This window comes from Meles meles, chromosome 17 (genome assembly GCF_922984935.1).
Source record: "Meles meles chromosome 17, mMelMel3.1 paternal haplotype, whole genome shotgun sequence".
Taxonomy (NCBI): domain Eukaryota; kingdom Metazoa; phylum Chordata; class Mammalia; order Carnivora; family Mustelidae; genus Meles; species Meles meles.
Window position 1 is genome coordinate 30,691,872 of NC_060082.1, and position 15,554 is coordinate 30,707,425.

Genomic DNA, 15,554 nt, shown 5'->3' on the forward strand with positions numbered 1-15,554 from the left:
TTCCAAATACTGCTCTCCTCTGGAGCATATTCTCAGAGCAATAGGATGCTACTAAAACTTTTTGTTTGTTATGGATATGATGAATTCAGTGTTTGCACATATTAGTTTGGCATTAGCATTAAGAGAATGGATGGAGATGAGTGAATTTTGGTGCACCGAGACAAATGTCATATTCCAGGCTTGAGGCTTTGAAAGCCAGCACCAAGGTAGTTGGATAGCAGTAGGAGTGTAGGGAAGGGATTAATGTTTCAAAGAAAGTGAAATAGGACTTAACTAGTGCTTGAATGTGAGACTCGTGTTTGGATTCAGAAGACAAGAATTTGAATCTCAGAGATGCCATTGTTACCAACCTAGTGACCTTGATCAATGTTTCCAATTTTCATTTTCTTTATTTCTAACAGGTTTATTGCAAGGATTAAACAAGCCATTTTATATGATAGTTTAAAATACTCTAATACCTGCTGCAAATGTAAGTGGCCCATGGGATCTCATGTTAGTTGGCGTCTGGCTTGTTAGTAGCATCTTTCCAAACATAATGTCTTTGGACCGTGTTTGGAGGTTAACGCTCAGTTTGTAGGCTTGGAAAAAAGGCATCCCCTGTTTTAGCTTGAATTCTCTATTGATCAGAGAATTATTGAAAAGATACTAGTTGATGTCATGAGAATTAAATCTAAATATAATGGAACTGCTTGATTTTTCGTTGATAGACCCTGGTAAGTAGTAATGAAAATGATACCATTCTTGTCCTCAACAAGTTTTAAATCTGATAGGAAGAGGATTGACATCTAAGTTTAATAACATATACCTGGTGTTTTGTTAGGACTGTGTATTGGTACAGTGGAGAAAGGAGAGTCAATGGAGGGAGTGGTCAATTCTACATTCCAGGGGATGGAGGCGAGTATTTCAAGGGGATGTTGATTGAGCTGCATCTTGAAAGATAGTGCTTGTGGGTGTACAAGGCAGGACATTTAAGGAAGAAAGAGCAGAAAGATCAATTGTATGGATGGGAGAAAAATCTGGAAATATTCCAGCGTGATGGCATCTGCAAGAGGGTCACTGTGACTAGAGCTCAGCAAGAGATGAGGTGAGGTGGGGCGGGCGGCATTGGCAGCACCATGTTGGAGCCATGCCCTAGCTGTGATGGCTGTCTCCTCTGCCTTTCCCCAAATTCTGCCATCTACAGTCTTGGTTTTCCTTCATTTGAATACTGTGCTCTCCCTCATTCAGATAATGTGCCAATATTCTGTGCCCCCAACCTCCCCCACTCAATGCTAAACCTAAGATGATTTGGTGAGATTTGATCATGATTTGAAGGATTATATCATTGGTTCATATTGACCTTACTGTGATACAATGATAGTTATGCCCAAGATTTATGTTGATATGTCGGATAACGTGAAGTCTTCTGAGCTTTGGTATTAGCAGATTTAAAAGAAACGGGGGGACAAAAAACACATTTTAACTCCTGGAAAAGAATAAATATGTGCCACTTCTCCCAAGCACAGTGTACTATGACTTATGTGATACTGTAACCTAATGAAGCCTGAAGTGATTCAAAATACTGCATGCTGCATAATAATTCAGACAGATCACTTGTTTGTGGTAGTAGTGCCTGGAGACCGGCAGGCTCCCATGAAAAAAGAACTGTCCCAGTATTCAGCATCTCTGGCCGCGACCTGGTGGTCGGGCTGCCTGCGGCTGCTCTAAAGCCTCCCCTCCCCCCATTAAATGATTTGCTCTTTCTCATTATTCATTTTCCTGTACTGTACTATCTTTTCTTTGTCTTTGGTCTCAGTTATCTTGCCATGAGAGTTAATTTGCTTATTAACCTTATTAAGACAAGTTTGTCATGCCTTAGTTTTTCATCCAAAGGAAATGTTACTTGCTGCTTATGCAAATTATTTTGACTTTGTGGCATCATAAAAGTATATATATATATATATTTTTTTTTTTAAGAGAAGTAAGCCTTTATTTCCTTGTTTCACAAATAAACTTGGCTGAATTCGTTGCTTTTTGCTGATCAGTCGAAGAGACCAAATCCCATATCCTCATCTGACTCCTCCGACTCCTCCTTTGCTTCAGCCTTGGCTGGGGCTGCGGCAGCAGCGGGTGCAGCAGTGGTGGCAGCCGCCACGGGTGCAGCAGCCACAAATGCAGATGGATCAGCCAAGAAGGCCTTGACCTTTTCGGCAAGTGGGAAGGTGTAATCAGTCTCCACAGACAAAGCCAGGACGCGCTTGTATCCGTTGATGATAGAATGGGGCACTGATGCAACAGTTGGGTAACCTATCTGCAGACATACGCTGGCTACATTGCGGACACCCTCCAGGAAGCGAGAATGCAGAGTTTCCTCTGTGATGTCAAGCACTTCAGGGTTGTAGATGCTGCCATTGTCAAACACCTGCTGGATGATCAGCCCAAAGGAGAAGGGGGAGATGTTCAGCATGTTCAGCAGCGTGGCTTCGCTGGCTCCCACTTTGTCTCCAGTCTTAATCAGCTGCACATCCCTCAGGATTTCAATGGTGCCTCTGGAGATTTTAGTGGTGATGCCTAAAGCTTGGAAGAAGGAGGTCTTCTCGGGCCCCAGACCAGTGTTCTGGGCTGGCACAGTGACCTCACATGGGGCTATGGCACCAGCACGGGCAGCAGCCGGCACCTTATTCGCCAGCAGCATGTCCCTGATCTCAGTGAGGTCCTCCTTGGTGAACGCAAAGCCCACGTTCCCCCGGATATGAGGTAACAGTTTTTCCAGAGCTGGGTTGTTCTCCAGATGCCCTCGGATGGCCTTGCGCATCATGGTGTTCTTGCCCATCAGCACGACAGCCTTCCCGCAGAGGGACATGCAGATCTGCTGCATCTGCTTTGAACCCACATTGTCTGCTCCCACAATGAAGCATTTTGGATAATCATCCAAAAGTTGGATAATCTTAAGGAAGTAGTTGGACTTCCAGGTCGCCCTGTCTTCCCTGGGCATCACGGCGGTGCATCAGGGATTGCCACGCAGGGTTTAAAGACGATGTCACTCTCACGAGGACGCCTGGAGAGAAGAGGCTAAAAGTATATATTTTACATGGGGATGTAGTCTGACGTTCCACAAATAGAGACAGCCTTTCTTTTAATAAGTTTTATTTAAATAAAACAAGAGCATAACGTATATTTTATCTTTAGATCATTAGGAAGCACAAAACATTGTTTATTCATACAAAGTCTTTAAACATTGCTTTTCTTGACCTGGGTTCTAGACCACACTTGCATCCTTTTTTTTTTTTTGGTAAACTTTATTTATTTGACAGAGAGAGAGGGAGTGAGTGAGCACAAGCAGGGGGCGAGGCAGAGGGAGGGGGAGAAGCAGGCTTCCTGCTGAACCCAGAGCCCGACGTAGGGCTCGATCCCAGGACCCTGGGATCATAACCTGAGCAGAAGGCAGACGCTTAACTGACTGAGCCACCCAGGCGCCCCACACTTGCATCTTATAACTGGACATGGTCATTTCCTAGACTCTGTTTTCTGAGGGGCAGGCTTGAGTGGTGGAAGCTCCCTTTCTCATGCCCTGCGTCATTCTGGCCTGGGGCATGGAGGGGCCCTGAGCATCTAGTAAGATCCATGTCACAGGTATATGACCCAGGTCACTGTACTGCATACACAGAAACTCTTCCTCCCGCCATCTGATACCCTGTACTCTGCTTCTTCTTGTCTCTGATATCAGCACTTCTGGGTCACTGCTCTGTATCCACTCCATCCAGCTCTGTCCTGACTTCCCACAGTAGACACACAGTGGGTTTTTGCTGAGTACCTGCACCAGAGATGGCTATTCTATTAGAAGGTGTGTGTAGATGCGCTGTAGACTTTAGGTGGTGAAGTCAGCTGTCTCCATCGTGTGAGTTCAGAATACTTCAAAAGTGTCCAAACCTATCCCTTAAAGATGTTCCTGGCTTTACTTTCTCAGGTCTTTCTTGAAACATCTGTTTCTATCCCATTTTTTGTATTTCTTTTTAGCACTTGTCTGACATACCATATTCTATCTTTTTGCCATTTATCAAATGTATTTATTTATTGTTAACCTTGGACTGAGGATTTGTCTCTTCACTCTCTGTTCCTAGAGTCTAGAACAGTGTTGGATGCATAGCAGGCACTTAACAATTGCATTTTGAATGAATGGATGAGTAAAAACACAGCCACTCTCTCTTCACTCTCTGCTTTCTTCTTTTCTCCACAGACTAGCTTTTTTTTTTCTTTTTTTTTTTTTAAATGCTTTCAAGGCACAACGCACCAATCCAGTTTCCATGCCATAGCTCCAACCACATCCACAGTCTGAGTTGCTGTTTTTCTGTCTTAATCCCAAATTCCCAGGTGCAGAGATGAAATTGATGCTGCTTGCATTGGCAGGGGAGTGGGGGGGCGGGGATTGCCGTAGTCAGGCTGGTCACGGCCAAGCTGTTGGGGACAGAAAGAAGCTGCTATGATTGTTTCCAGGATCCACTTTTCTGGGAAGGAAAGGAAATTCCAAGAAAAGAATAATTGTGTATTGAACGGGTAGCAGGTATTTCAGTGGTTCAATAGTACTGATGAATGCTTTTCAAATCATTTAAAATTTCCTAAATATTTTAAATGGGTTCACAGAAGGATATTATATTAGCTGTGGCTGCCATAACAAAATACCATAGACTGAGTGGCTTAAACAACAGAAACCTATTTTCTCCCAGTTCTGGGGGCTAGAATCTGAGTTCAGGGTGCTCTAATGAGAACTCTTGTTGTCTTGCAGATGGCCACCTCTCTGCACATGGCAGAGGGACATGGAGAGTCAGAGCAAGCTCTCTAGTGCTTCAATATATGAATTATTTTGTGGGGGGTGGAGCACAAATCAGTCTGTAGCAGGTATTTTTTTCATTGTTGTAACCTCAGCATGTAGCAAAGTTCTCAGGAGAGAATCTCATGGTTTGAATGATCTTTATGCATTGCCTAATGGTTTTAGGTGTTTAATGCCTTTGTTCCATTGATGATGGACAACTGGTGAAAACTGGAAATTTGGGAGTTGCCTGGTGGCTCAGTGAAATGTCTGCCTTCAGCTCAGGTCGTGATCTCAGGGTCCTGGGGTTGAGCTCTGTGGCAGGCTCCACACTTAGCGAGGAGTCTGCTTGCTTCTCCTTTGGTCTCTGCCCTTCTTCCTGCTTGTGCTTGCTCTCTCTCTCTCTCTCTCAAATAAATAAATAAATAAATAAATAACATTTAAAAAATGGGAGATTTTGGTTATTTGATAACCTTGTGGTGAAAAAGAAAAATAAGTTAGGGTATTTATGGGCAAATATTTTAAAAAGTGGTAACAGAGGAAAAAGGGTTTAGAATGTGACTTAGGAAAGAGCAATGCTATGTGAAAATGTGTGGACATACTTGGACTACTGTTCCTGATGCACCGCTAGCAGGGGTCTGACTTCAGGATAATAGCTTACAAATGTCCCTTGCTGTTTGACAATGTTAATGGACAGGAAGCGAGTAACGATTTATAAAGTGATGTTGGAGCTGTAGTTAACACGTCTCCCTGAGCAGAGTGCAACGTGCAGAAGGAAGCAGCAGGGGCAGCTCGCAGAGGAGGGAAGGGCTTTCCTTTGTCATCAGTTCCTATCTCACACTTTGTTCAGTTTCTAAGTCCCCACAGCTCTTTTCTGACAATGCAGAGCCTAAGGATGACCCCGGAGGAAGCTTTTAATGGTAGGTTGCAGATAAAATACAGGATGCTCGGTGGAATTTGAATTCCAGATAGATAAAGAGTTATTTTCTTTATCTATATGTTTCACATATTGCATGGGGGTAAACACACACTAATAACACTATTTGTTATTTATCCAAAATTCAAATTTAACTGGTGTCTTATATATTTATTTGCAAAATCTGGCGACTTCTTAACAGCCACATTGTTTCATAAGAGGTTGTCAGCCAACCTAGATTCAGAAAGTTCTTTGAGTTCATTCTTAGCAACCTGGGTGGGGTGGGAGGGGGGCAGAGGAAAGGAATGACAGACTTGCCAAAGAATATAGGCTTAAAACCCAGTGCAGGTGGAAAAATTTTCTGTTCCTATTAAATGCTCTGAGTTGGTAGGGGCATCTGTGTGGATCAGTGGGTTAAAGCCTCTGCCTTTGGCTCAGGTCATGATCCCAGGGTCCTGGGATTGAGCCCTGCATCGGGCTCTCCGCTCAGCAGGGAGCTTGCTTCCTCCTCTCTCGGCCTGCCTCTCTGCCTACTTGTGATCTCTGTCTGTCAAATAAATAAATAAAATCTTTAAAAAAAAATGCTCTGAGTTGGTATTTGATAGTTTAAAAGAGTAACATTATTTATGTGGCTTTGTTGGGAAAGTACAGACTTAAAAAAAAAAGTCACTGTACATTTAGAAAAGGAGACTTCTAAATCCTAGAATGAAGCAGCCAGAATGAACGAGATCATAGTTTAATCCCCCTTATTTTACAGAAAAGGAATTGAAATGACAGAGTGGAAATAAAGTCTTGAAGTCAGACCTGAAAAATGCAAGTTACATCGCTTAATAATTGGGGGAAACGGGCAGGTGACTTACGCAGTCTGAGTTTTACTTTCCAACTTTCGGCAAAGTGAAATGGTACTATTTGCCTTACAGAATTCTAGTGAGGATTAAATGAGTCAGGCTCATGCCCCCAGAACTGCTTTCCAAGGTGCCGGTGCACAGGGCTCCAAAGCTCTCTCCCGTGGCACTGTTCAGGAACAGTGCTATTAGGAGGTGGTAATTGTTGGCCTCAGTTTATCATCAAAGTAGGGTATAGAGTAATTTACTTCTGCAGGATCAGTTATAAGCTTTAACATTGGCCCTCTTAGCCAAAAAATAAGAGGAGTCAATAATAACAAAACTAACAAACAGGGAGCCTGGGTGGCTGTCAGTTGAGCATCCAACTCTTGATTTCGTCTCAGGTTGTTACCTCAGTCGGGGTCTTGGGATCCAGCCCCATGTGGGACTCTGTGCTCAGCCGGGAGTCAGCTTGAGGATTCTCTCCCTCTGCCTGCCCCCCTGCTCACATGCGCACTCTAAGATAAATATATGAATCTAAAAACAAACAAACAATTCCCCCACACAAAACAAACAACAGCAAGATAAACTAAAGTGACTCTCTCCCTGGGATTGGGAAGGGGAGCTCTGCCCAAGTAACTTAGGCACTTTTTGTGAAGCAGGGGATCTCCTTTGGTAATGCTTCCTCAAAACCCCAGAACTTTGATTCTGTTCAGCGGGAGATAAGTGTTTATCCTATCATGTCAGTTGTTTTCCCCAAACCACTCATTTTCATGTCCCATAAAGTGGTTGTTCTCAAAATAAGGCCTCTGAGCCTGTAGCAGCAGCACCGGGGAACTTTTTTTTTTTTTTTTTTTTTAAGATTTTACTTATTTATTTGACAGAGAGAGAGATCACAAGTAGGAAGAGTAGCAGGCAGAGAGAAGGGGGAAGCAGGCTCCCCGCCGAGCAGAGAGCCCTATGGGATGAGGGTTCCATCCCAGGACCCTGAGATCATGACCTGAGCTGAAGGCAGAGGCTTAACCCACCGAGCCACCCAGGTGCCCCAGGTGCCCCGGGGAACTTCTTATAATGTAAATTCTCAAAAGCCCATGCAGACCTCCTGAATGGGAAACTCTGGAGGTGGGGCCTAGTAATTTGTGTTTTCACACGCTCTTCATGATCCTGATGCTGGCTGATGAACTTATGCCCTTGAGCCCGGACTCCCCCAGAATCCTTAGGTCTGTCTGCATCTTGCTTTGATAGCAACGAAGTTAGATCTGTCTGCATTTTTGCCCACGATATCGAATTACCATTTGAGGACACTCAGTGATATGGGAAGTTAAGTAACAATATGGGAGGGAGGGACATTTGTATTCATTAAGTGCATAGTGTGGGTCAGGTATCACACTAGACATTTTATATACATGATCCCATTTACTGCTCACGGCAGCTCCCTACAGTTGGGATTATCCCACCACTTTGTGAATAATGAAACAGAAGTTCAGACAGGTCAAGTAATCTGTCTAAGCCCACATTGCTCCAAAGTGGTAGAGTAGAGATTTAAAGCCCAGTTTGACTATCAATCTTACACAGATGTGTAACAGAATCTAGCTTTGCTACTGGAACTGTTTGAAAGTCGAAGGACCCAAGACTTGTAATGACCAGAAAACCGAGCTGAGGAATTCCTCAAACTTGTTAGAGGTAAGGGAACTACAGGTTGGAGGACGAAGCCACTGGGGGGGCCACAGCTGCCACTCTCTAGGTGGGGGAGGGTTAGGCTAGCCGTGCACATATTTCTCACAGCCAAGTTGAAAACAATTTAAATGAAGCAAAGTATTCAATTAGAGATGCTTGAGAAAACCAGGCACGTATCATCTGTGTCAGCAGCGAAGGAGAAGAAAATATTTAGCCTTTGCAAGCTGTGACCACTTCAGCACTGTAGCGTGATGTAGCCTCACGGAAGAGCAGAAGAATACATCGAATACCTTAGAGAGATTAATTTCCCTCGGAAAAAAAATAAAACAAAGGAAGATCCTCTGATTACATTTAAATATTTCCTTGCCAATGCTTGGGGGAATTCTGGCATTCCTTGCTTGCAGAGGAAAGCTTTTGTGCCTGGGGGAAAAGGTGATTAGGGCACCGTGCCTGGGAGGATAGAGATGAGGGAGCGGGTTGGGGGGAGGAAGGGGTGTTTCAGTGGTCGCACAGGTGCAACAGTTTGGAGTGAGTGATGGCCTTACAAATGACCCTGGCACGGAGCAGAGGAAACCCAAGGAGAAGATTAATTGAATTACAGCTACAGTATGTGTGCATTTTATTTCTGCTGTGCCGTCTAAATGGATTGTGGGGCTGGCTCACCAGCTGGGGTAAGGTCACAATATTGAGGAAATGGGAGGGGATATAGATGAACAATTTTCCGGATGGGGAACAATCGTTTGGTTGTTTGCTTTAGGGGAAAGCATTTTGGGGGTCTGAACAAACTCAGTTTTTCCTCTCCTTTGTCTAAGAGCAATATAATTATTTTTCAGACCAGAGTATGATGAGTATATGAAAAATAATATCTTCTAGTTTAAGACAGTTTGGATAAGGAGTAATATATTTGTCTTTTTTGTTTGTTTGTTTTTTTAAAGATACATTTATGTATTTTAGAGAGAGAGGGAGCAGGGGTAGGGGCAAAGAGAGAGAGAGGGAGAGGGACACTCTGTTGAGTGTGGAGCCCTACCTGGGGCTCGATCTCACAACAGTGAAATCATGACCTGAGCTGAAATCAAGAGTCAGATGCTCAACTGACTGAGCCACCCGGGTGCCCCAAACACGTTTGTTTTATAACATAATTTTTCACTTCCTAAGAGAACTGACAAGATTTTTTTTTTCTTTAGAGCATTAAAAAATGTCATTTGTTTTAAGAAACATTCATATTCAGATACCTTTTCTGAAACAATATATATTGCTAAAATTAGTTTCTTTTTATGGTATAGATTTTATAGCATGTAAAAAATTTTGAATTTTGTCAATGATTCCCTATTCCTAGAATGTTAATCAAATTAGTTAAATGATGCAAACAAGTCGATACCCAAATATTTGCCTAATCTCTTAAAAACATTAGTTTATTGTAGCAATTAAAAATTTAGATTGTGGGCGCCTGGGTGGCTCAGTGGTTTAAGCAGCTGCCTTCGGCTCAGGTCATGATCTCAGGGTCCTGGGATCGAGTCCCGCATCGGGCTCTCTGCTCGGCAGGGAGCCTGCTTCCCTCTCACTCTCTCTGCCTGCCTCTCTGCCTACTTATGATCTCTCTCTGTCAAATAAATAAATAAAATCTTTAAAAAAAAAATTTGGATTGTGCAGTTGCTCAATGATTTATATAGGTATTTATTTAATTATCATTTTAATTCCACTCATGTAATATTTTGTGTCCATGTATCCTGTTGCGTTTCAAATTATTTTAATGTTTTCTTGAATGTTCCTTTTGATAACTTAGCAAAAAGCAACCGCATGTATCTTCAGGTCTAGCAGACATTGTTCCAATTCAGAAAATCTATATTAAGTCTCCTAAAAAAAAGTAGAGAGACATGCCATGAAATAAGTGCACACACACAGAATAAATGTAGGAGGATGGGTTCCAAAATAGGTTTTTTTTTTTTTAATAAACTTTTGAAAGAAAAGAACTGAATTCAAATCCAGATTTCATATCTTCCTCCTGCCTGGTGACCCTAGGTAAATTACTTAAATTCTGACACTCAATTTCTTCATCTGTAAAATTAAGACCATCATATCTTACAGTGTTGTTGTGAGAGTTAAATGAAGTTGTGGATGCTCAGCACCTAGAAAGTTTCTTGTGCATAGTAGACCTTCAACAAAGGCCAACCTCCCCACCCCTTTTCTTGCTTTAAAAACTGTTTAAGAGAAAATATGGTATATTGGAAAGACTACTAAACTGGGCATCTAACAGCTGGGGCCTAATCTAGCTATGTAATCTTAGGGCATTTCAACCTCTCTGAAATGTGGCCAGTTTGTGTCTAATGTGTCCTCAATCTTCCTTCTGAAAGTCACACTTGCCCAGACGCTCTTTGCATTTGTGTTGACCTCCTTTGTGGTCACTAATGTTTTGGTCCGGTCTGATCTTAGCTGCCCAGCAGTCTCCCTCCCCCAGTCACTGTGTTTATATAAACTCGCGGAGTATGAGTTTCACAGTGACTTAGATGACCCGTACTCAGGGATCACAGGAAGAGTTGTACCTGCCCTGCCTGTTTAATAGGGTTGCTGTGAGGAGTTAATAAAAGAAGTGAAAGCCAGTTACAAAGTGGAAAGTGTGAGACAAATGTTCATTAAATCTTTTACCTTTATTCCGAGAGCCCTGAATACTTTGTCCTTCCTTTCAAAAAGCTTAAATTACCTTGTGTATTTGACTTCATTTAGTCTTACTGCATCCCTTTAAAGTAAAGGGCTAATTGCTTGGTTTAATAAACTCCTCCCTTCTGACAATCTATTAGCTATTTTCTCCTCTATAAATTGTGCAAAGTGACAGCAGGATTGGCTTTGAGGTATTCCAGGGTTTTCTGCTTAAAGTCTTTCCTGGGGAGTCTAGCATCAAAAGTATAAAGGAAGGAGGGATTTGACTTTTCAGTTCTCTCTCTCTCTGCAGTTGGCGACACACTTTGATAAGGTTTTTGAGGAAATAAAAATAAAATTAATTAACAACGCTCTAGAATCTTTTCTGTGTGCAATATATTCCTTAGGCTCATTCAGGCTCTCAGAATTCTAAAGTAGTAATGGAAGAAAGGGCTGCTCTCCATGTGTCTAGAACTATAATTCTGAGTTAACATTACAGTCATCCTGCACGGATTCACACGGGGAGAATCTACATTCCTGGTGTGCACAGCATTATGTTTTATTTATAGTCATATTTATTTAGTAACTATACTATTGCAGTATTATAACTACAATAGCCCTTCCAGTAATTTTGTTTCCTATTAGAACCTTATGTGATTTAATTAATCAGTGTCCTCTACTAGGCTTTACATTCGTTGAGAATAGGCGGCTTCTGCCTGTGTCGTAACTTCATCTCCAACGCCCAGCCTGGTGCTCCGCATGCAGTAGGCAGACAAATATTTGCTGAAAAACTCAATGAACAGGTGATTTTATTAACCCAGTGCCTAGAACTGGGATGATACCCAGATTGAGGGTATGTGGTGAATCTACATATCTTGGAGTTCCATGTTTCATTTCTTGTTGTCATAGCACTGAAGGCATCATATGCTGCTCCCAACACGTTGGAAGCATACTATAAAGTGGGTTCTCTCCTGACCCTGAATTTATCTGCTGTGGGATTTGTAATCTCCTAACTAATACTGCTTCATAGGGGGTCGTGTGTGGTGTGGGAGTGCAGGAATGGGAGCAGGGATGAGTTGGAGTTGGGGAATGAGAAATCGGAGTAGAGGCAACACACAGAGAACTCTGGAAAGAAGTCCCTGACTTGTGTCGGTTGTGAGGGTGGGGAGAATTATAAACTTTCAAACCACAAAAGCCAGGGATCAGGGTTATTGGTGAGCAATGTAACTGATAACATGGGTTGCATTTTTCTATCTTCAAGAATGACTAACATGTTACAGCTGGTCATCAGAAAGAATGTCCATTATTTTGAGGAAAAGAACATTTTTGCGTCATAGAATCACAAAATGGTAGAACTGGAAGGAAAATTTGAAATTACCTAATTCAGTCTAATTTTACCATCAATGATATCAAGACTTTCCCAAAGATCTTTATGAGCCTATTTTAATTTTGCCTTCCGCATTTATTTAGGAATTGTACGGAACACTTGGTATTATGGGGAGATTGCTCATACAGCAAGGAGTTCTAACACAGTCCATGATAACAATGAACACACTGAACTGGACAGAGATGATACGATAATTGGGTAAGCAGGCATTTTATTACCTTCCCAGAAACCTTGTGTGGGGCTTTTCTGTGAGTATGTTTAAGAATCTTTCTTACAAACCTCACTCAAACACCCTTTTACTGAGGACATCAGGTGTCTGAAGGAACGGAACTAATCTCTGATTTTGGGTGGCAACAACCCAAGGCGTTTTGTCTTCTCAAGTCCATTTCCCCAAGGATGTTTTATTTTCATTATAATCGGCATTTTTGGGGGGGTGTGGGGTACGGGAGGGCATTCTTTGACATATTCTAAATGTTACATATATAAGAAATACCGTGCTTTGACATATTCTAAATGTTACATATGTAAGAAATACCGTGCTTGTGATTCCCTGGCTGAACAAGGTAAGTCTTTCAAAACGTTGCTCTCTGAAATGATTAGCAAATCATTCTTTCTTATAAACTGATTTGAATCACTTCAAGTGTTCCCAATATGATTGTCCTCAGCTAACAATGGCACCTGGAAAGAGCCTGCATTTCACTGATGGCCAGAGTCCTCACTAGAGCAAGACAGAAGCTCTTCTGGGCACAAGGCTTTAGTCCACATCATGTAAAAATCTTGGCGCCTCTGTGGGATATTCATACTGAATCAGGGATAGATTTAATAGAATTTCTGTTTGTGTCCATCAGGATTAAGAATGTAAATTGATGCTAACTGCATGACTGACATCTAGTGGATAGATGCCAGTGGTGCTGTTTACAACCAGATTGCCTTTTCCCCTTCCTTTGGAGTATTATTTATATGGGGGGTGGGGGGGGAGGGATCATGTTTGAAGAAATCAGTGTCTTAAACCCAAAGTTATAACACTAGACATTACGAAAATATTTGGAATGGGAAACTCTGTAAATGAAGAATACACTTTAGAGTTTTGAAAGAATATATGGTAGGTTGGCATGAAAGTAAGACCATATATCAAAATTAAGGTTTACTTAGTTTTTTCAAAAGGATCGAAATACATTGACATGATAGTAGGAACTTGTGAAGTATATAAATATACCCAATAAATTGGAATGCTTATTAAAGCAATAAATTAATGCTTTTTACCTGTGATTTCTTTTTTGATACTCACTTACCTGCTTGAGAAATACACTGAAAAAGGTCTGATCTTATTCTGATGTGAAATATCACTTGCGATTGTATAAACATGTTGAAGTTTTGCTACTGTTCCAAGACTCAAATGTTGATAATTGATAAGTAGAATGAAATTTTAGTACTCATGAGGGGTTTTTTTTTTGACTACCAGAAATTTTTATTTCTTGTTATTAAAAATATGCAGAATAATTGGCCCTGCCAATAGGAAATTTTAAGCACAGAATGTTTGGGGGCAAAAAAGTGCCTCTTTTGTTGTAATTAAGGTATTGGAATCCAGATGGTTATAGAAATGTAATATAGATTTTAAAGTTGAAATCTGATCTTCAGGACAAAGTCCTAGACGTTTTTATTTGAGGAATTATTGGACATAGAGAAAAAATAGACCAGATAAGGTGATAGTGTGAAAATTTGATTTGCAGAATGCCATTTTTGCTAAAAGTAGTTTTTTTTTAAAGATTTTATTTATTTTTTTGACAGACAGAGATGACAAGTAGGCAGAGAGGTAGGCAGAGAGAGAGAGGGAAGCAGGCACCCCATTGAGCAGAGAGCCCGATGTGGGGCTCGAAACCAGGACCCCGAGATCATGACCTGAGCCAAAGGCAGAGGCTTTAACCCACTGAGCCACGGAGGCATCCCTGTAAAAGTAGTTTTTAATTGCCAGGAATAAAATGTATTTTGACATGCAATCTTGCCGATTTTTTAAAATGCAACTTTCCTTGCAGAAGTTTTCTTTGGAAGAATTACTTTCCTCCTCATTCTGTTCCCTCTCTTACGATGTATGAAATTTCAAGCAAAGGTAGAGTTTTGTTTTAAAGGGTGTTTTATCAGGGAGAGCAGCCCAGCTGTGTAAATTGCATTGTAGAGCATACTCATGTACCATATAATGGTATTTCATGATAAAAAAAAGTCGTGCTGCTCATGATTCAAGGCAGATGGTTCATGTTTATCTTTATAAATAGATCAGATAGACCTATTGTTGATTCTTTAGATCACTGTTTACTCTAGGAATGGTTAGAGTGGACTTGCCATGGTGGAAATTCTGCCAGCAGGTGTAAAGAAGTGGCAAAAGTCAAGAAAATTTTTACAAGCAGTTTCACACTGATTGGAAAGGAAAAGACTGAGTTTGCAAATTGTTTCTTTTGTATATTATTTCTTTTGTGCACTGGTACTAAGAAAATCTTCTTTGGTGATGATGTGACAAAGCTGTGATTATTATACTGAAATTGTAAAGATAGGTCATTAGTTTTCCTCTTTTTTACATTTAAATTTTAAGTAGTCAACATACTGTGCAATATTGGTTTCTGGAGTAGAAGTCAGTGATTCATCACTTACATACAATACCCAGTGCTCATCATAACAAGTGCCCTCGTTAATACCCGTCACCCATCTAGCCTATCCCCCAAGCCCCTCCCTCCATCAATGCTCAGTTTTTTCTCAGTTGTTAAGACTCTCTTATGGCTTATTTTTCTCTCTCCTTTTATTCCCTCTTATTTAAAAAATTGAGATATAATTTACACACAGTTGACATGTAGTGTTATAGGTAAATGAGTTTTAACAAATGAATACAGCTGTGTAATCCACATCCCATATCAAGATTAAAAATATTTTTACCTCAAACTTTTCCCAGGCAAACTCTGCACCCCCCCACCTCCTCTCTCTCACCCCTGTCCGCTAGGCAATCACTGTTCTGATTTCTTTTTTAATTTAAAGATTGTATTTATTTATTTGAGAGAGAGCGAGTGTGTGTGTGGGAGATGGAGCACGAGCACAAGCAGGGGCCAAGGGAGAAGAAGACTTCCTGCTGAGTAAGGAGCCTGATGCAGGACTTGATCCCTGGACCGTGGGATCATGACATGAGCCAAAGGCAGACGCTTTACCAACTGAGCCACCCACGCACCCCATGATTTCCTTTATCATGTGTTGCCTGTTGTAAAATTTAATGTAAATGGATTCACAGAAATTAGTTTTTTTTTCTTAAGTGTGATTATGTTTTTCAGTTGAAATAGTTCAGTTGAATTT

The 15,554-nt window shown here is 41.3% G+C and overlaps 1 protein-coding gene across 1 annotated transcript; it reads right to left on the reverse strand.

Moving 5' to 3' along the window:
- Window positions 1-1,942: 1,942 nt before the first annotated feature.
- LOC123927929 (60S acidic ribosomal protein P0-like) lies at window positions 1,943-3,047 on the reverse strand. Its single transcript, XM_045982888.1, has one exon. The coding sequence runs from the start codon at window positions 2,972-2,974 to the stop codon at window positions 2,021-2,023; it is 954 nt and encodes a 317-aa protein (XP_045838844.1). The 5' UTR covers window positions 2,975-3,047; the 3' UTR covers window positions 1,943-2,020.
- Between the last annotated feature and the right edge of the window lie 12,507 nt (window positions 3,048-15,554).